Source organism: Malaclemys terrapin, chromosome 1, assembly GCF_027887155.1.
Source record: "Malaclemys terrapin pileata isolate rMalTer1 chromosome 1, rMalTer1.hap1, whole genome shotgun sequence".
Lineage (NCBI taxonomy): Eukaryota > Metazoa > Chordata > Testudines > Emydidae > Malaclemys > Malaclemys terrapin.
Genome location: NC_071505.1, coordinates 292,784,818 through 292,806,235, shown reverse-complemented (window position 1 = coordinate 292,806,235; position 21,418 = coordinate 292,784,818). Strand labels below are relative to the sequence as shown.

At 43.2% G+C, this 21,418-nt stretch overlaps 1 protein-coding gene across 2 annotated transcripts in view; it reads right to left on the bottom strand.

Moving 5' to 3' along the window:
• The window catches only part of GTF2F2 (general transcription factor IIF subunit 2), a 132,359-nt gene that overhangs the window by 67,231 nt on the left and 43,710 nt on the right, over window positions 1–21,418 (bottom strand). For both annotated transcript variants that reach the window (XM_054014326.1, XM_054014316.1), the window contains one exon: window positions 12,295–12,376. In XM_054014326.1, coding sequence (XP_053870301.1) covers window positions 12,295–12,376 — 82 coding nt within the window. The remainder of the gene's footprint in view (window positions 1–12,294; window positions 12,377–21,418) is intronic.

Below are 21,418 nucleotides of genomic sequence, written 5' to 3'. Positions count from 1 at the left end.
TCCCTTGAGCCATGTTGCTGAAGGAAACATCTCTGCTTCCCCTCTCCATCTCTGTTTTGTTTCCTTTAGTCTTACGCAGTCCCAGAGCTAAGGGGGGGGGGGAGGGAGAGGAGGAGAAGCAGGCACTGCTTACCCTGGAAATTGTGCCCCCTCTCCCCATAGAAATAAAATGTGTTTGAGTCCCCACCCCCTCCAGCCCCAGTTTTTTAGTCTGAGTTTCCTCCGATGAGCGATTGCAGTCCTAAAGCCACAGAAAAGTAGTCTAATTTCCAGTAGCTATCAGGCAGTTGGGGGTGGATGTGTGTCATGGACCTGTTTCAGCTAAGTGAAGTGTAGCAACTGCATTACGTTGCTGCTATAATAAAAGATGCGTAACCCTGTTAAGAAAGTGTCTGCAGAGAGGCCTCTGCTGGGAGGCTGACAAAGTATTCAAAGGGGGAACAGAGGGTTCCGTGCTAGAGTTTCTGTGACAATCACCACCAGACTCTGCCTACCAGGAGGAGAAAGTTCCTTTCAAACAGTAGAAAGCTCTTTTTGGAGCGTATGAGTGTGTGTGAATGGGCTGATAAGAGCTAGAATGCTATTCTAGATCCAGAAGAAAACTTAGATGGACTGTTTAGGGGCTGTGATGCTACTGCTGAGTCATGAGGAACTACTAGATTGACAGGTAACGGGGTTGAGAGTACCATCTCTGTTAAAGCTGATAAGGCCTTTTGTTTTCCTTGTTGGATGTATGCACACCCTGGCAATGCTGGTGTAATGGGGGCTGATATGGTTTGTATCAAATCTGGATTTTACAATTTGAAAAATGCACTCTCTTAAGGCAAAGATTAAAACTACTTAGTCCACTCATATACAATGGCTGACTGGACTTCAGCAAGAAAAAGATAAGCTACAGGTAAGTTTTTGCTATTTCTACTTTCTGGGACAATCCCAGACATCCCAAAGGGAGAACTGGGGGTCTGAACACCAAGGGTTTGAGTTGTCCTAATTGATTCTGAGACCTATCAAGGAGAAGCAGTGGAGAACTATTTGCACTGTGTTGGTGACCTGTTGTGGGGATTTGCCTTGAATCAACCAATCACTGAGATGAAGATAAATGTAGAATCACTTGTCTTCACAAAAGAGCTGCCATGGTTGACAGGCATTTGGTAATGGTGCTGTGGAAAGATGGAATGGTAGTACCTTGAACTGATAATGCATGTCTGCTACTATGAAACAGAAGTATTTTCTGTGGGCTGGATGGATGGACATGTGGAAATAAGTATTCTGTAAGTCATGAGTTGCAAACTGATCTAGGGAGGAAATTATGCAAGTTAGAGTGACCATGCGGAACCTGAAGCAACATATGAATGTGTTTGAGTTGCCAGAGGTCTAGATCAGAATACCATCCTTCTTTCTTTTTTTGGAAAAGGAAGTAATGAGAATAAACCCCCCCGCTGACAATTTTGTGGGGTCCCTTCTCCATTTCAACAAGCTGTAGAACAGAGTCTGCCTCTTATGTCAGCATTATCTCTTGAGACCAGGGCCCTGAAGAGGGACAACTCTGGAGGATGAGGAGTTGGCAAGGACTGAAATTGGACCCCACAGCTTTTGTGGGTGATTTTGAGGCTCCAGCAGTCCATGGTTATTCAAGTCCAAGCAACCAAAAAGAGAGGCAGTTGCCAAAAGGTGGAAGGAAAGGATGTAGTCTCTTGTAGATCAATTCAGGTCTCTAAACCATGGTGTCAAACTTGCCATCTCAGGCCAAATGTTGTGAGAGTCAATACCAGTAGAGTAAGACAAACCTCTCCCTCTCTGGTTCTTTTCTTAGGAGGTTCTGAGGCCTTTTGCTGGAAATAATATGAAGTTAGTCTTTGTCTGGATCAAGTGGGAACTACTCCAACTGGCAAGGAAGGCTAAGTTTAAGACAATAAATAGTTACTTACCTTACAGTAACTGGGATTTTTCAAGATACATGTTGTTCATGCACATCCCACTGATGGTGTTCTTGTAGCCTGTGCACTCAAGTTCAGATTCTTTTGGCCAGCATTGTCCACTGGGGCTGTGCCTGCACCTTGAGAGTCCTCATGCTCTTGAATGAATGTATAAAAGGTGGGGTAACCACAACCACTCCTCAGTTCCTACTCTACACAGCAGCAGGGAAGGAGGATGGGTCATGGAATGTATCTTGATAACACATTGTGCAGAACCACAGTTACTGTACGGTAAATAATAGTTTCTTCTTCAAGTGCTTGCCCATGTACATTCTGCTGATGGTGATTCACAAGCAGTGATGGAGGTTGGTGCTAGGAGTCTAAGTAAGGACTAAGACAAATGCCAAAAGAAACCTAAGAACACAATGGTCCTACAAAGGAGTAATGCTGAGTAAAAAGATGTGTACTGAGTTCAGCGGAGCTGCCCTTCATCTCTCTTTTATGTGCATATTTCTCGAAGAGGGGTCCTGAAATGGGACAGGGAATTGGGATGGTATGAAACTGAATGGAGTATCCCAGTTCTATAAAAAATGGTTACATACCTTTTCGTAACTGATGTTCTTCGGGATGTGTTGCTCATGTCCATTCCATTCTAGGTGTGCGCGCTCATGTGTGCAGTCATTGGAGATTTTTGCCTTAACGGTATCCATAGGGTTCGCTGTGGCGCTCCCTTGAGTGCTGCACTCATGCGCTGGTATATTAGGTGCCGCTGACCCTATGACCTCTCAGTTCCTTCTTGCCGGAAACTCCGACAGAGGGGTAGGACAGAGGGGTAATGGAATGGACATGATCAATACATCTCAAAGAACAACCATTACGAAAAGGTAGGTAACCGTTTTTTCTTTTTCAGTGCGTGCTCATGTTGATTCCATTCTAGGTGACTCCCTGGAGGTGGGCTGGGAGTTCACAGTGTAGCGGCTTGCAGTAGTGCTCTACTGAAGCCAACATTGTCTCAGACCTGCAGGGTAAGCGCGTAATGGGATGTGAACGTGTGGATGGACAACCAGGCGGTCCCCCTACAGATGTCCTTGATAGACACTTGGGCTAGAAAAGCTGCCAAAGAGGCTTGTGCCCTGGTTGAGTGGGCTGTTAAAAATCGCCGGAGGGGGGACCTTTGCCTGATCGTAGCAGCAGCGAATGCAGGCAGTGATCCAAGAAGAAATTCTTTGAGCAGACACTGGACGACCTTTCATCCTATCGGCCACCATGACGAACAACTGCGTTGACTTGCGGAATGGCTTGGTCCTTTCAATGTAGAAGGCTAGTGCCCTCCTCATGTCTAGGGAATGCAACCTACAGTCCTCCTCCGACTTATGCGACTTTGGAAAAAAGACAGGTAAGTAAATGTCTTGGCCTGTATGACACCGAGAGACCACCTTGGGCAGGAAAGCCAGGTGTGGCCGCAGCTGTACCTTGTCTTTGTAAAAGACCGTATAGGGCGGTTCCGAGGTAAGCACCCTAATCTCAGAGTCCCGGCGGGCAGCTGTTATTGCAACCAAGAATGTGACCTTCCAAGAAAGGAGAAGGAGAGAGCAGGAAGCCAGAAGTTCAAAGGGGGGTCCCATGAGCCACAACAGCATATGATTCAGGTCCCATGGAGGAACAGGGTCCCTGACGTGCGGGTAGAGCCACACATGGGTCCTTAAGATCGCCAAATCACCGTGGCAGACCCCCTCTTCCATTCTGCCTACTTCTACGAAGGTGGAAAAGAAGTTCTATATCACTGCCATACTGGTATCGCAGGTCCGCAGCAAATCACCCCTCCTTGGTGAAAGGCTGAACTCCCAGTCTGACTCGGACCATTGCCCTTCTGGTGACCAGGGTGGAGCCATTGAGGCCTGAGTCTGCTGACTGACCCTGGTCGGCGACCGGTGAGACGAGTGTGAGTATCAGTGCCTGCATGACGAGCAGTACTGGGGAGGTGGAGACTGGTGCCGTGATAGGGAGCGATCCCTTCCCAGAGGGGACTGATGTCTGGGAAACCGTCTAGGCGAAGATGACCTGCGCTGTGGCCATCTTTGGTGGGAAGCTCGCCGGTACCGGGGTTACGGGCACAGGTGCCTCGATGCTGGTGTCCAGTGCCTTGTAGGGGAAGAGCACGGCATCAGAGACCTGGGCCTTCTGACTGGAGACAGAGTCCGGTGCCGGCATCCTGCTTTGGGCAACAAGGGCCTTAGGAGAAGCTGGGGTCCCTTGCCGCTTCTGGCTGGGCTAGGGGGTCCGACCTCAGTGGTATCCCTGTGAAGCCCTGGGGCGGGCACCTGGCCTGACATAGGTCCTTTGCCCGAAGCCCCATTCCCCTCTGGTGCTGGGCAGAGCCCGGTGCCGGCGGTGCACTCCACACTGATGCCAAGGTGCTAGGCATGGGGTCTGAGTGGACGGGCTCTGTCGCAGATCAAAGTGCAGCCTCCAGGAGGAGGGCCTTCTAGTGGTTATCCCGCTCTTTCTAGTTTCTAGGGTGAAAGTTTTTTCAGATTCTGTCCTTTCTATGGGACTCCCCCAAGCACTTCAAACAGCTGTTGTGGGGGGGTCACTAATAGGCATTGACCTGTTGCATGACAAGATGGTTTGAAGCTGGGGGAACGGGGCATGCCCAGCTCCGGGGCGAAGTCCTAGACAGGACTCTAACCTAGAAACTAACCTAACACTTACTGGCTAACTAAGTACCTAAAAACTATATAAGAAGAAGATTGAAAATGCGCTGTAAAGAACCGCTAACGCTCTTGCAATGCAAGACAAGGTGCTCCAATCTACTGTCATGGGCAGTAAGAAGGAACCGAGAGAGCGTAGGGTTGGCGGCGCCTAATATACCAGCGCATGAGTGTGGCACTCAAGGGGGGGCACCACAGCTAACCCTACCGATATCGCTAAGGCAAAAATCTCCAATGACTGTGCACATAGGCACACACACACCTAGAATGGAATCGACATGAGCAAACACTCGAAGAATCTCCATTACCCAACAGTCTGTTATAGAACTCCAAAGCCCATAAAACTGAAAAAAAAGCAGTTGCCAAAGGGAGGGGAGATATCAAACAATCCACTAGACATCTGTTGGGAGCTCCATATGAGACAATTTTCCACCTTGAAGATGCAGCTGGGTGTACAGACGGCCTAGAGGATGCTGACAATTTCCTCCTTTAATACTTTTGATGCTTCCTTGGAGGCTCAGAGTGTCTATACTGAGGATAATCAGCTGCCTTAGATATGACTAGGGACTAGCTGGTTTCCTCCTTATAGCAGAAAAATAAACTCCAAAGATCTTAGGAATGCACGAGAGTCCTTCAAAGGACATAAGGCCTCATCAGTCTTGTGCTGAACAACTAACATCCTTCAAAAGGCAGATCTTCTACACTAACCTGTACCTCCTTAGACATGCCGGACATTTGTAGACAGGACGATTGTTTCATGAAGTTGCTACAGACCTGGCTGCCATATCCAAAGTGTCAAGTACTGCTTGGAGGGAAGTACATGCAACTAGCTGTCTTTCAGCCAACAGTGATATTTAAATCCCTCTCTGCAGTCCTGCAGAATCTGGTCAGTGAATTTTGAGATATTTTCATAATTCAAAAGGTCATATTTTGCAAACAGTGTTTGACAGCTGGCAATTTTCATCTGTATGCTTGCAGATTTTATGCCCAAAGAGATCTAATTGTTTGGGCTCCATGTCCCACAGGGTAGCCTTTGGAGAATCCTGGTGTCTTGATGTTTTCTGTACTGCAGATACACAGAGGGATCCTGGAGTAGCATGCGAGTAAAACTGCTCCAATACAGGTGATGGGTCCTGGTACTGATACTTCTGCATGTTCGAACGGTCAAGGCTTGCATGTAGCAGAACAGAATTGCAGATCCAGGAGACTTTCATTGATCATCTAGTACTGCCTACCTGGCACGATGGTGTGCAGGATGTTCTGGAGCTCGTGTGGCTGAGGGACCTTTTTTAGGCCTTGCAATACCCTCTTCAGCAGATAAATGGGAAGATGTATGCCTCCTTAGAGCTAGTTTCTCAGAAAAAAGAATTAGATCTCTTCCCGTTAGCATCAGAATGCTCCTTTGCCCCCCGGTATGACAGGTGCTATCAGCAGAGAAGTATGATCGCCTGGAGACATACACATCAAAGAAGGAGGCTGATGAGGTGACAGGAGCACTTTTGGATGACGATTCTTCTGAATTTTCTGCTTCAGGGACCCTGTGGTCTGAGGAGAGACCCGCAGATTTTTCCATTAAAAACATTATTGAATGTGCCTCTCTAATTTTCTGCTTTCTTTTTGAGTACCACTTACAAATAGACACCTGTCAACAAAGGGCACACACAAAAGGCATCTGGTGGGCCCATTGTTAAGGAGCCAGTACTACTTCACAGGAAGGACAATTCTTAAACCCAGTTGGGAGCACAAGGACACTCCGGGAGCACGTATGTCAACCCAGCCCCAACAATCACGACTAGACAAAAGAATCCAAATTCGAGTGCACAGGGTGCAAGCACACCATCAGTGGAATGTATACGGACAAGAACTCGAAGAAGAATGTGGTCATAGACTTTGGTTCCCATTAACCCTTCTCTCGCTGCTTGTGATGTCCCTATCGACAAATAAACCATACTCTGCTTTGAACAAACCGTTCGATGTAACTGCATTTTCATACTAACCAAAGGCTCCTGGAGAGAAGTCTAAGCAGGTGCCAAAATCCAGCTGGTTATGCACTCTCACCTGGTCATTCCAGACTAAAAGTGGGGTTAGTCACAGGACTCCACTCAAAGATGTGCAGGTACAGGCCTATCCTTTGGAAAGGGTGCTCATGGAGAGAGAAAGAGGGAAAAGGCGCCACTTCACTCTGACCTAAAAGGGTCTGTTTGTGGTAATGAACAACAACAAAGATAAGTTACCCAGTCTAATTAGTAAAAAAGCCTACACTTTTTGCACTGTGAAGAGAATGGCACTATATTGTCAAGTATTTACACCCCCTGTGCTTTTTGCACGTGTGTCAATTTTCATAACCAGTATACTCCATGGGAGACTAAACCATACTGAAATGTAAGAGCAAAAAAGTTTCGGTTTCCTTCTAATAAAGCTGCCAGTACACATCTGGCTACCTTATAGCAAATGATCAATAAACAGGATTATTTTTGAAGGAAAGAAAGAGAAGTATTTAACCGAATTCTTAACTAGGGAACTGGTGGGGTGTGTGGGGGAGAATTTTGAAAGGTAAAAATATTCTGGAGTGATTATATTTGAGAAAAGAAACTTGTAGATTTTCTGGATTTTCTGGATTCCATCAGTTAGTCGAGAAGATTCTTCTTCCTAAACAAGTCCCTCCAGGAGATACCTCTTCCTCTTCTGTAAACGTTTCCCAGTTTCTGCATCTCCATATTATTTTTTGAATTTCATTTAAAAAGACAGATTTGTTATTTGTATTATAGTACAAGCACATAGTAAGAGATAGACCCGGCCCCAAAGAGTTTACAGTTTAAACAGACAAGACAGACAAAGGGTGAGTGGTGGAAGAGGCAAAGAAAGGTGAAGTGGCTTATTCTATTTCACACAGTAGGTCAGTGACAAACCAAGCACAGAATCCAGGTATCCTGACCCCCCCAGAAGTCAGTATTTATCCACTCAACCTTATTATTAAATTCACATTCTTTTAACAACATTTTAAATAATACTCCAAATTTCTTGCTCCCCTATCTTTCTATAGTCTGAGTTTTTACCTCGCATAGTAAGGAAAAACTCCTATCACCATGACTTAGGGACAGGAAGCATAAGTACTGTCTGCTTATTAACTGTACTGCAAATCTTTAAAGTATTCACTACTAGAGGTACACCTCTACCCTGATATAACGCAACCTGATATAACACGAATTCGAATATAACACGGTAAAGCAGTGCTCCAGGGGGATGGGGCTGCGCACTCCGGTGGATCAAAGCAAGTTTGATATAACACGGTTTCACCTTGGTAAGATTTTTTGGCTCCCGAGGACAGCGTTATATCAGGGTAGAGGTGTAGTAGTTTTGTTGTTGTTTACCCAGGCGTTTTGTAGGAAGACAGAATACATCTCCCAAGGACAGTTTTTCTTCCTACTAAACCCAAACTTCACACAATTTTGTGCAAGTCCTGTAAGGTAATATGCTTAAATAAAACAAGGAACTAAAATTTTATTACACAACTAGAAGATATTGTCCTCATTTTAGGCATAAAAATGAGTTATGTTCTCAAAAATAAACCACCCAAAGCCAATACATTGTTATATGTACATATACTGAAATTTCACTTCAAGAACAAGATGTTCATTTATGTGCTTAAAAGTCCAGAGTACACTGAATGACAAGCAGATCAAACCTGAGTTTGAACACAAAAATGGCCTACCTCAAATAACCGATCAGCAGTTGTGACACATGTTGCATTTTGGAGCAGACCGCATGAATAAGAAAGAATATGCATTTATTGTGTAGGGAAGTAAAAAGGCCAACTGCTTGAGCAGAGCTAGAGGAAAAATTTAACAAAGTAGCAGACCAAGCAAATTATTCATGTCTTCTGCTGTTGTGCTGACATTTGCAAAGAACCTGACATCAAAATATAGTGTTAATTTTCAGCTATAAATTGAAATGTCAGTCAGTCAGCGCACTCAGAATTTTTAGAGGTCAGCAACTTGTCGAGTGAGAAGTAATTAAATTTCACCGGTACTGAGCATGCTCTTGGTTGGCCCAGACTGCCAGACATTCAATATATTCGTGTAGAAATTTACCTTCTTTTTTAAATATAGCAGTAGGTGAGCTATTTTGGAATGGCTTAATTTCCATTTTTTCTTTTAATTTACATTGCTTGTTTGTTCCAGTAGCTTTTCCTTATGATTTTAATCACATTCTCTTTAGAGAATTTTCATAAAACAATCATTCCCCCCCCCAATGATAAAATCTTCTGATATTGATAGTTTGTGTAAGATACACAAATAAACCATTTTCACTAGTGATACCCTCAAGATGTTCTGTGTTTGATTACTTTACAGTTTTGTATTTCTCTCCTGCATTGACCTTGTTATTACAGAAGTTAAAGCTTAGCTGATTCTTGTTGCTTGTCCCTTCTTGTCTTTTTTATCAATATTAAACTCCACCTCTGGGAAGCTTATCTCCTCGAAAGCAAAGTAGTAAATAAAAAAATGTAAAGAAAAGAAGTTTTATGAAACTTAATCTCATAACCTGTACGCTCATAATCTTTACACTTAAATCAAAACAAGTAACAGTATTAAATATGTTCTGTAGCATGTGAGGACTTGGAGAGAGCAAAGGAAGTTTCAGAAAATGTTTAGATGTTGCTACTGTTCCCACTAGGAAAAGTGTACAAAAGATTAACAGTTTCTCTGAGGTTGTGATCACCAGGTCTGCTAAATATCAAACTGAGTTCTACCAGGAGAGAATTTTTGGCTCCACTCAATGCTCAAAGATAAGAAATTTCTAACAATGTGAGAAGTTCAAATCTAAGCAGGGAAAGCCTGACACAACCTTTCCACAAGAAAAACCAGTGCTACAATCAGTTTTCAGCTTGCCAAGGTGCATGTCTCAGGAGAAAAACTGCTTTCATTTTTTGATTCCTTTTGTGGTTACTGCTCCTGTAGGCATTCATTGTGACAAGAGACACAAATGATAGTCCAGGGCAGGTAGGTGTTTGCAGGCAAGACATCAGAATGTAAAATGCCAACAAATTCAAAGTCAGGACAGTATTTCATTAAAGCTGTCAGTTTCATTTTGGCCTCCTGCTGAGACCTTCCCACGTGAACCTGATATGATCAACTAATAGGAGATAGTTTACAAAAAATGAGAAACTGTTCAGCTCAGGAAATGGGATTAAAATAATTCTGAAACAGATAAAGACTATATTTAAATTTGCCAGATTAAAATAAATTCCCTTCAATAAAGATTCAGCGTCGCTCAAATTCCATTCTAAATCAATGGCAGAAACCATGACAGCACGCACACTGTGAAACACAACTGAAGTAGCTGCAATAGTGAGCCTGCAGAAATTACAGGAAATCAGTGTATAAAAATTATATACATGGACACCCACACATAATAATGAAAAGATTGGGACTGTTTAGTTTAGAGAGAAGATAAATAAGAGGACATAACAGAGGTACACAAAATTAATTAATGATATACGGAAAGTAAATCAAACTCACCTATTTACCCTCCCTCATAATACAAGACTAAGAGGATATTTAATTAAACTGGAAGATAAATTTAGAACTGATAAAACAAATCACTTTTTTTAAATGCATAATTAACCTGCAGATCTCTCTCTCTCTCTCTCTCTCTCACACACACACACACCCCCCAATGTGAATTATTACAGGATGAATTCTACAGATGAAGTAAAATTTTCAAAAGCTCCTAAGTGACTTTCAATCAGATAGGCTCCTAAGTACCACTTCCACAAAAATTACCTATTTACTTTTCCTAGCAATATTCCCCATTTTAAGTATAAGGTTTCTCTATGAAACCTTTACTATTTCTAAAACTTGAAAAATCTTTTCAATTTTGGCTTGGAAGGAAACTCCTGCTAGCACTAAAATGATCCACAATTTTCATTGCCAGTGTTCTTTGATCACCGGCAGAAGCCATTTCGGATGATCAGAAAGTTGCACTCCATTTAATTAAAATAGTCCTAGGGAGTTTTCAGACTCTTACTGGAAGGCTGAACTTTAGCAGGGGGGATTACTATACAGGTGTTCGAATAAACTTAAATTCAAAGCTGATTGTGAAAAGTTACAAAGGGTTCTCTCAAAACTGGGTGACTTGGCAACTTAAAAGGCAGATGAAATTCAATGATGATAAATGCAAAATAATACGCATTAGAAAACATAAACCCAACAACACATACAAAATGATGGGGTCTAAATTAGAGGTTACCACTCAGGAAAGAGATCTTGGAGTCATCGTGGATAGTTCTCTGAAAATCATCTACTCAGTGTGCAGCAGCAGACAAAAAACTAATAATGTTAGGAATCACTAAGGAAAGGGGATAGATAATGAGACAGAAAATATCATAATGCCACTATATAAATCCGCGGTACACCTACACCTTGAATACTGTGTGCAGTTATGGTTGCCCCATCCCAAAAAAGGTATATTAGAATTGGAAAAAGTACAGAGAAGGATAACATGAATGATTATGGAAACTATTCCATATCCCTATGAGAAAAGATGAAAAAGACTGGGATTGTTCATCTTAGAAAAGAGACAACTAACGGGCAATATGAGAGGTCTATAAAATCATGAATGGTGTGGAGAAACTGATTAAGAAAGTTATTTACTTCTTCACATAATACAAGAACCAGGGTCACCTAATGAAATTAATAGGCAGTAGGTTTAAAACAAACATAAGAGGGTACTTCATCACACAACCCACAGTCAACCTGTGGAACTTGCTGCCAGGGGATGTTGAAGGTCAAATGTATAACTGAGTTCAAAAAAACAAATTAAGTAAGTTCATGTAGGATAGGTCTATCAATGGCTATTAGCCAAGATGATCAGGGATGCAACCCCATGCTCTGGGTGTCCCTAAATCTCTGACTACTAGAAGCTTGGACTGGACAACAAGGGATGGATCACTGGATAAATTGCTGTGTTCTGTTCATTCCCTCTGAAGCATCTAGCATTGGCCACTGTTGGAAGACAGAATACTGGGCTAGTTGGACCATTGGTCTGACCCACTATGGACATTCTCATGTTCTTAAATGTGCTCACCACATAATGGAACAGTACGGCATAAGGTGTTATTGGCACTCATTTTGGGCAGTCTGCACCACCACTTAATATGATCATCCTATCCATGCCAATGAAAACCTTTAAACCACATCTTTGTGTATTCCTTTTTAATTTTCTATATTACAGTTTAACATCCACATATATGCACAACTCTAGAGATATTTATATACACACACACACACAATAGCAGAGGTTTTCAAACTGTGAGGCATACCCCCCCTAGGGGGATGCAGAAGAATGTTTGGGTGGTGCTCAGGCTTCAGCCCCACATGGCGGGGATCAGGGAGGGAGCACCACCTGCACCCTTTGACTCACTTCTTTTTGTCTGGGTTGGGGGGACACAACCAAAAATTGTAAAGGGGAAGCTCAGCTCAAAAAGTTTGAAAACTGCTGCATTACACACTCTGTTATACCTACATCCAGTTTTAAACCCTAAACAAAATCATGCAAATAAAATAGTTTTACCTTTTAGAAAGTAATCTGGCTCTTACCGGGAAAGGAAATAAAATATAAAAAAAAGACATTACAGACTCATTGATAATAAAAAGAGATATACCTACCTTTTCAGTTTCATATAATTTTCACTAGCTGCAGGTCTGCATTCAGCACGTTGAACCACTATTCCTTCCAATGAAAGTTTATCTTGAAGAGAAAGAAACACTTTATTATAAAACACAGAACTGTACATCATTCACCTTTTCAACTACTGTCTTACTATTTATGTTCAGAGTTTAGAAAACATAATATAAATCCTTTTGTCTAGTACTATTCAGCTATTTAGGGAGCTGAAGAATTATACACTTGATATCTGTACTTCTGTTCCATCTCTAGCTCTGCCACAGATTTCTTATGTCATAGTGGGCAAGTCACTGACACCAAAGTATTCATAGAATATCAGGGTTGGAAGGGATCTCAGGAGGTCATCTAGTCCAATCCCCTGCTCAAAGTAGGACCAATCCCCTGAGAGATTTTTAACCCAGTTCCCTAGATGGCCCCCTCGAGGACTGAACTCACAATCCTGGGTTTAGCAGGCCAATGCTCATAGCCTGCTAAACCCAGGGTTGTGAGTTCAATCCTCAAGGGGGCCACCTAGGGAACTGGGGTCAAAATCTCTCTGGGGATTGGTCCTACTTTGAGCAGGGGATTGGACTAGATGACCTCCTGAGATCCCTTCCAACCCTGATATTCTATGAATACTTTGGTGTCAGTGACTTGCCCAATATCACATAAAGAAATCTGTGGCAGAGCTAGGGTATTCATTAGTGGCCAACAGGAGCTCCAGGTGCACAGCATCTCTCAAAAATTAGACCCAGAGGATGTGTCTACATGGCAAATAAAAACCTGCAGCTAGCCCACACCAACTGACTTGGGCTCATGGGACTTGGGCTAAGGGGTTGTTTAACTGCGGTGTAAACCTTCAGGCTCAGGCTACAGCCAGAGATCTGGGACCTACCTTGCAGGGTCCTAAGGCCCAGGCTCCAGCTCGAGGCCAAACATCTGTACCGCAATTATACAGCTCCTTAGCCCAAGCCCTGCAAGATCGAGTCAGCTAGCATGGGCTAGCCACGGGTTTTTAACTGCAGTGTAGAAATACCCTAAGTGTCTTAGGATGTGCACTCAATCACTGAGGCACCGCTTCTACAAAACTTTTGGCCTTACTCTGCCTAACTTCCCCATCTATAGAATGGGGATAATACTTCCCTACCCTACATGGGTGCTGTGAAGATACATTCATTAAATATTTATACAGCACTATGATACTATGGAAATGAGCAACAAAGAAAAGCTAATACAGAATTTTTAAATTTGTCCTAAGTGCAGCATATGGATGCTATGCAGTAAATAAGGAATGCAGCTGCACGTGGAATGGTGAGGATAAAGGGAAAGACTGGACAGCTGTCTAATTCCATAAGCACCATGATATCCAGGCTGGCCTCGGTGGCAGAACACAATGAAAACTCAGCTTTCACCTCAATCTTTTATTTTTTAAACCTCAATTTTATACATATAAAGCGCACACACCTCTACTTATATCACTATTTTTTGTTTTTCTTTTTTCCTGTCCTTTGTATTTCAGAATGTGAGCTCCTTCAGGTAGGGACTGTCTTCATTTCTGTCTTTTATAGGGCAAGGAAGGAGTAAATAATGTAGACGGTATATGGCAACATAGGGTGCATAGATTTAACAAGCCATGTGACACCAGACTAGCCCCTCTTCAGGAGGGGTTCCAGGAAACTCTGACACAGGAACATCAGGGAGTTTTCTGAGCAAAAATTCCTTGGATGGGAAGGGCTTGGGAGCCTCCAAGCCTCACAGAACCAGAGGAGCTGCCAACACAGGAGCTATCCTGCTTGGACTACTAACCCATCACACTTACACTACCTCCCACTTCCCCACACAAGCATGTAAAAGCTGTACAGCATCAACAAAGGGATTAACTGTGCAGGAGTAGAATTGAAGTGGCAATCACCAGAAAAGTGGTACTATGCCATCTCACCAATTTGAATCCTGGGTCAAAGTTAACTCACAAATTTCTAGAACAGAGTTCTCTATTTTTATCCTCTAAAATAACGAAACAATCCCCTTTCCAAAAAGAAATGTAATACAACAACAAAGTTAAAACTAACATTGTTTATGTTAAACCTGTAAAAAAAAAAAAAAAAAAAAAAAACAGATTGTACTGCAAGTTTACCTTCCTAAGTTGTCAACTGTAGTGAACTTTGTGTTCGCTAGCCAGCTGTCTGCAACACACAGCCACTTGGTGCTTTGGTGGCAACAAGCTATTGTCCGGAGCAATAGCAATGACTGACCGAGCAATGCAATGACACTTTCCAACTCTGGGAAATGAAAAATAACCCTAAAACCCCAAAAGTAGTACTGCACAGAAAGCAAGCACAAGTGACAACATCTAGAACACCCTTGAAATATCACCCTCCTAACTATGTCCTTTTCACGCCAATCCTTCCTATTGCATGTAGACACCACAACACATCGAAATACACCCTCTGTTTGGACAGCCCATCCAAAAGCCAATAGGATATGGTAAGGACAGAATTTTACTCTCAGCTTTGCCTTTGCTTTAGGGCACTGCAGTGCCACCATCCCATTCAGATGGCATTGAAGATGATAAAAAAAATGCTTAGAGGGATTTTGAGTAACACAGGTCACTCTCTTTATAAGTACACTACATCTGTTGTTTTTTCAGTGCCTTGCTGACTGAATTATTTATTACTGAAACCTAAAATCTAACTCTGGTCTCCCTAATGACACTGCAGAGAACAATTATCTGACGCCAGGCATTTAACATGGTTGCATTTATACATTTTTGTTTTGCCTAAAGACTGAATTAAATCCTTCCAAAGAACAAGAAAGTAGAATTTGGCTTTTCTGACAGTTCTGTGTACGCAGAGCTGAAGCTGTATGGTGGGTGGGTGAACCACGGGCTCGGGGCAGTCAGTTCCCAGCCTGGCCCACCCCTTCCTTCTGAGGCCCTGCCCCTCCCTTTCTCCCCCCGAAGCTCACTGTAATCAAGTCACCTCTCAATCTTTTTAATAAGCTAGACCAGTGGTTCTCAACCAGGAGTACACAGACATCTTCTAGGGCAGGGGTCTCAAACAGACGGCCCGCTGAGTTATTAGCTGTGGCCCGCCAAGCTCCCCGTATCCCCCCCCCCCCCGAGTTATTTCCTGCAGCCGCCAAGCTCCCCTCCCGCCAGCGCACCGCGTTCCTGCTCCTCTGCCTATCTCCAGGTGCTTCCCGCTGCCAAACAGCTGTTTGGCGGCGCTCAGCGCTTTCCAGGAGGGAGGGAGGAGGAGCAGGGAGCTGCGTGCTCAGGGGAAGAGGCGGAGACGAGGCGGGGCAGGGGCAGGGATTTGTGGAAGGGGTTGAATAGGGGCAGGGAGGGGGCGGAGTTGGGGTGGAGACTTTGGGGAGGGGGTGAGAAGAGGCGGGGCAGGGCCGGAGGCAGCGGGGGAGGGGGGCGTATCAGTGATGCGGCCCTCGGACTAATGTACTAGTCCTCATGTGGCCCTCGTGGTCATTTGAGTTTAAGAGCCCTGTTCTAGGGAGTACACCAACTCATCTAGATATTTGCTTAGTTTTACAACAGGCTATATAAAAAGCACTAGTGAAGTCAGTACAAACTAACATTTAATATGACTTGTTTATAGTGCTCTATATACTAGATGTAAGTACAATATTTATATTCCAATTGATTTATTTTATAATTATATGGTAAAAATGAGAAAGTAAGCAATTTTTCAGCAATAGTGTGCTGTGACACTTTTGTATTTTTATGTCTGATTTTGTAAGCAAGTAGTTTTTAAGTGAGATGAAACTTGGAGTACACAAGACAAATCAGACTCCTGAAAGGTGTACAGTAGTCTGGAAAGGTTGAGAGCCACTGAGCTAGACGGACTGAGCTCTGCAAGCTGTCACCCTAAGGCATTTTCATGGCTCTTCTCTGCACCCTCTCCAATTTTTCAACACCCTTTTTAAAGTGTGGACCAGAAAGGGATGTGGTATTCCAGTATCAGTCTTGTCACTGCTACGTATAGAGGTAAAATCGCCTTCCTACTCCTACTCACTGCTCCCGTTTATACATTGTAGGATCGCTTTAGCCTATTTTCCCCCCTCAGCATTGCACTGGGAGCTCATACTGAGTTTCCCTGTCCTCTCTGGCCCCTAAATGCTTTTCAGAGTCATTGTTTTCCAGGATACAGTCCCCTCACTGTGTAGATCTGGCCTGCATTCCTTGTTTCTAAATATATCACTTTGCATTTGGCTGTATTAAAATGCATTTTCTTTGAATGGGCCCAGTTTACCAAGCATTACAAACTGCTCTGTATGACAGCTGTCCTTGCCATTACTTACCACTCCATCAGTCTTCATATCATCTGTACATTTTAGCAGCAGTGATTTTATATTTACTTCCAGATAATTCATTAAGAAATGAACAGCATCAGGCCTAGTACTGACCCTTTTGCAACCCCCTGAGAAAAACACCCATTCAGTGATGATTCCCCATTGACAACTACTTTGAGATCTGTCAGCTAACCAGTTTTTAACCCATTTAATGTATACTTTATTGATATAGCATAGTGTTAATTTGTTATCTGGAATGTCATGTAGTACTGAGTCAAACCCCTTATAAAGTCAAAGCATATTAAATCAATGTAATTAACTTTATCAACTACACTTGTAATCTCAAAAAATGAATTCAGATTTGACAAGACCTATTTTCTATAAAACCATGCTGAATGGTATTAATTATATTCCTATCTCTTTTCTTATTGATTAAATCCAATATCTGCTTTTCCATTATTTCACGTTGGATTGGTGTCAGGCTAACCAGCATACAGTTGCCCTAGTCCTCCTGCTTGCCCTTTTTGAATATTATCATTTTTCCCGTTTTCTGATTTTTCCCAGTCTTCTAAGATTTATTAAAAATTAACATTAGTGGGCCAGAGATCTCCTCAGCCAACTCCTTTATAACTCCTGGGTGCAAGTTATACAGACCTCCAGACCTTAAAATGCAACAGAGGGTCCTGTGGCACCTTTGAGACTAACAGAAGTACTGGGAGCATAAGCTTTCGTGGGTCAGAACCTCACTTCTTCAGATGCAAGAGGTTCTTGCATCTGAAGAAGTGAGGTTCTGACCCACGAAAGCTTATGCTCCCAGTACTTCTGTTAGTCTCAAAGGTGCCACAGGACCCTCTGTTGCTTTTTACAGATTCAGACTAACACGGCTACCCCTCTGATACTAGACCTTAAAATGTTTATACCTAGCAGATGTTGTCTAACATCCTCTTCAGCAAGGATGAATTATGAACAACTCAAAAAAGATCAGCTTCTATCTGGGTTTATCCGGAATAGACTAATATATCTACTCTTGGCTTTCAGTTTAAAAACAGAAAATTTTAGGCCCTTGAAACAGGGCCGGCTCCAGGGTTTTGGCCGCCCCAAGTAGACAAAAAAAAAAAAGCCACGATCGCAATCTGCGGCAGCAATTCGGCCGGAGGTCCTTTGCTCCCAGCGGGAGTGAGGGACCGTCCGCCAAATTGCCGCCGAATACCTGAACGTGTTGCCCCTCTCCGGAGTGGCTGCCCCAAGCACCTGCTTGCGAGGCTGGTGCCTGGAGCCGGCCCTGCCTTGAAAAAACCTCTTTTAAAACGCTTACACATTACCATAATGATCCCACCTCGCTGCCTCCACGTCACAGCCCTGGTAAAGCTTTCCAGGCTGGACATGCAGCAGACTGCTATGTCTGAGTCCCAACAAAGTGGATCTGTGTGCTTTTAAGCTTCCCTTAGACTGGGTTAGGCTTCAGCACTCTTTCCTTGGCCTCTCTGTTTGTTACACCTTAATGGAAATGGAACCTGGCAGTCCAGCTGCTCTAGGTCAGTGGCTCTCAACCTGGGGGTACACAGAGGTCTTACAGGGGGTATATCAACTCATCTAGGTTTCTGCCTAGTTTTAGAACAAGCGGCATAAAAAGCACCAGCAAAGTCAGTAAAAACTAGAATTTCATACAATGACTTGTTTATACTCCTCTATATACAGTATTATACACTGAAATGTAAATACAATATTTATATTCCAATTGATTTATTTTATATTTATCTGGTAAAATGTCAAATGAACCCATGCCTAGAGCTCTGAAAACCAGGAAACACATTGTTCAGGTAATGTCTCTCACACCACACAATCTTAACTCAGAGTGGTAGCCATGTTACTCTGTATCAGCAAAAACAACAAGGCGTACTTGTGGCTTTGTTAGAGACTAAAATTTATTTGGGCATAAGCTTTTGTGGGCTAAAACTCACTTCATCAGATAAATGGAGTGGAAAATACAGTAGGGGCGTTAGGGGACGAGAGCCGAGGAAGCATTGTTCTAAGTCAGCCATAAAAACGCCCCTACTCTACTTGCACTACATTGATGACATCTTCATCATCTGGACCCATGGGAAAGAGGCCCTTGAGGAATTCCACCAAGATTTCAACAATTTCTACCCCACCATCAACCTCAGCCTGGACCAATCCACACAAGAGATCACTTCCTGGACACTACAGTGCAAATAAGTGATCGTCACATAAACACCATCATATATCGGAAACCTACTTATTTCTATACAGTACTTACCTACATGCCTCCAGCTTTCATCCAGACCACATCACACGATCCATTTTCTACAGTCAAGCTCTAAGATACAACCACATTTGCTCCAATCCCACAGACAGAGACAAACACCTAAGGATCTCTATCAAGCATTCTTAAAACTACAATACCCACCTGGGGAAGTGAAGAAACAGATTGACAGAGCCAGAAAGGTACCCAGAAGTCACCTACTACAGGACAGGACCAACAAAGAAAGTAACAGAATGCCACTAGCCGTCACCTTCAGCCCCCAACTAAAACCTCTCCAGCTCATCATCAAGGATCTACAACCTATCCTGAAGGACGATCCCTCACTCTCACAGACCTTGGGAGACAGGCCAGTCCTCGCTTACAGACAGCCCCCAACCTGAAGCAAATACTCACCAGCAACTACACACCACACAACAAAAACACTAGCCCAGGAACCTATCCCTGCAACAAATGCCATTCCAACTCTGTCCGCGTATCTATTCAAGGGACACTATCATAGGACCTAACCACATCAGCCATACCAGCAGGGGCTCATTCACTTGCACATCTACCAATGTGATATATGCCATCATATGCAAGCAATGCCCCTCTGCCATGTACATTGGCCAAACCGGACAGTCTCTATGCAAAAGAATAAATGGACACAAAATCAGACGTCAAGAATTATAACATTCAAAAACCAGTCAGAAAAAACTTCAGTCTCCCTAGACACTCAATAACAGACTTAAAAGTGGCAATTCTTCAATAAAAAAACTTCAAAAACAGACTCCAACGAGAAACTGCAGAACTGGAATTAATTTGCAAACAGGACACCATCAAATTAGGCCTGAATAAAGACTGGGAGTGCATGGGTCACTACAAAAACTAATTTTCCCATACTAATTTGCCCGTACTGTTACTCACACCTTCTTGTCAACTGTTTGAAATGGGCCACCCTCATTACATTGGCCTCATTACCACTACAAAAGTGATTTTTCTTCCCTTTGGTATTCTACTGTTGAATATAGCCCACTTTCACTTCAACTGAATTATCTTGTTAGCACTGACCTCCCCACTTCATAAGGCAACTCACATTTTCATGTACTGTGTATATATACCTGCCTACTGTATTTTCCTCTCCATGCATCTGATGAAGTGGGTTTTAGCCCACGAAAGCTTATGCCCAAATACATTTGTAAGGTGCCACAAGTACTCCTCGTTGTTTTTGCTAATCTTAACTCAGTCTCCTTTTGGCGATGTCCCAACAGGTCCCTGTGAGAGATTATAGGGTTGTACCTTTCCCATGCAGTGTGGAAAGTACACAACAGTAGTCAGGGGAAACACTTAGGCCTCATGTTCACTGTAATCAAGATCACATGTAGGTCAGAATTAGTGAACGTGAGATAACTAGGCATGACCTTCACTCAACCAATTCACCTACTCCAGACTAAGCTCAATATCAACAGCTATTCAATCCTTGTCCGAGTTATTCTTTCTTGGACTTCACCTTAGGTTAGCCTCAACTGAGGGTCATGGTGCACTGTGAAGCGTGCCTCACACTGCTGGAATGCTTCAGGGAAATAGCATAGCACAGCGTATACATGTTACTGTATGAATGCCAGTGTAGATATGGGTTTTGGGCTGAGCACTGAGAATATGCAAGAGTTAGATTGGGATGAAGCACTCTTACATTCCCCTATTTCTTGATATGCCCAATAGAATGTCAACTTCCAGAGGTCGCAGTCATTCCAGTGGTCCTAAAACACTAGACATTAGAAACTCTTTCATACACACTTAGATTTTTGTGCCAAGAAGGGCCATTGTGCTCATCCAGTTTGATCTCCTGAATATCACAGCCCAGGAAAAAAAAAAGAAGGATCCCCGATTCCTCTAGCTGCAGCTGCTCCTCTGCTCAGATGGCAGTTTGATATCTAGCAACTTGCTGCAACTAATTCCTGCATCAATACAACTACGTCTAATACAGTAAGAAGCGTCTGAAGAATGACAATACTGTGTTGAGCACAAACACCACAAAAAAATTGCAGATTTTGTAGACAAGTACAGTATGGTTTTGTCAAACTGCCTATTGCCAACTGCAAGGGGGCAGAGTTAAGGTTGTGTGGGGGTATGGTGTGGAAGACTAACTCTTTTACAGGTTTCAGAGTAGCAGCCGTGTTAGAACAGGAGTACTTGTGGCACCTTAGAGACTAACAAATTTATTAGAGCATAAGCTTTCGTGGGCTACTGCCCACTTCTTCGGATGCATATAGAGTGGAATAAACTCTTTTACGCAATTTCCATAAGTTTACGGATAGGCACACTTGACATTCTCCTTGAGTCAACAGCTAAGCCTGTAAATTCCAGTATGTACACACACACACTCACACTCTTTCTCCTCCCCTACCCTCGCCCCCACTCCTGGGATCTGGAGCTAACAGCTTGCTGACATTTTTTACTTTCTAAACAGCTGAAGTGATTTAGCCTGACCTTTCAAAAATATTTAACGATAGCCACACCTGGAAAATTTCAACCCCAAAGACACAGGTTTCAGAAGATAA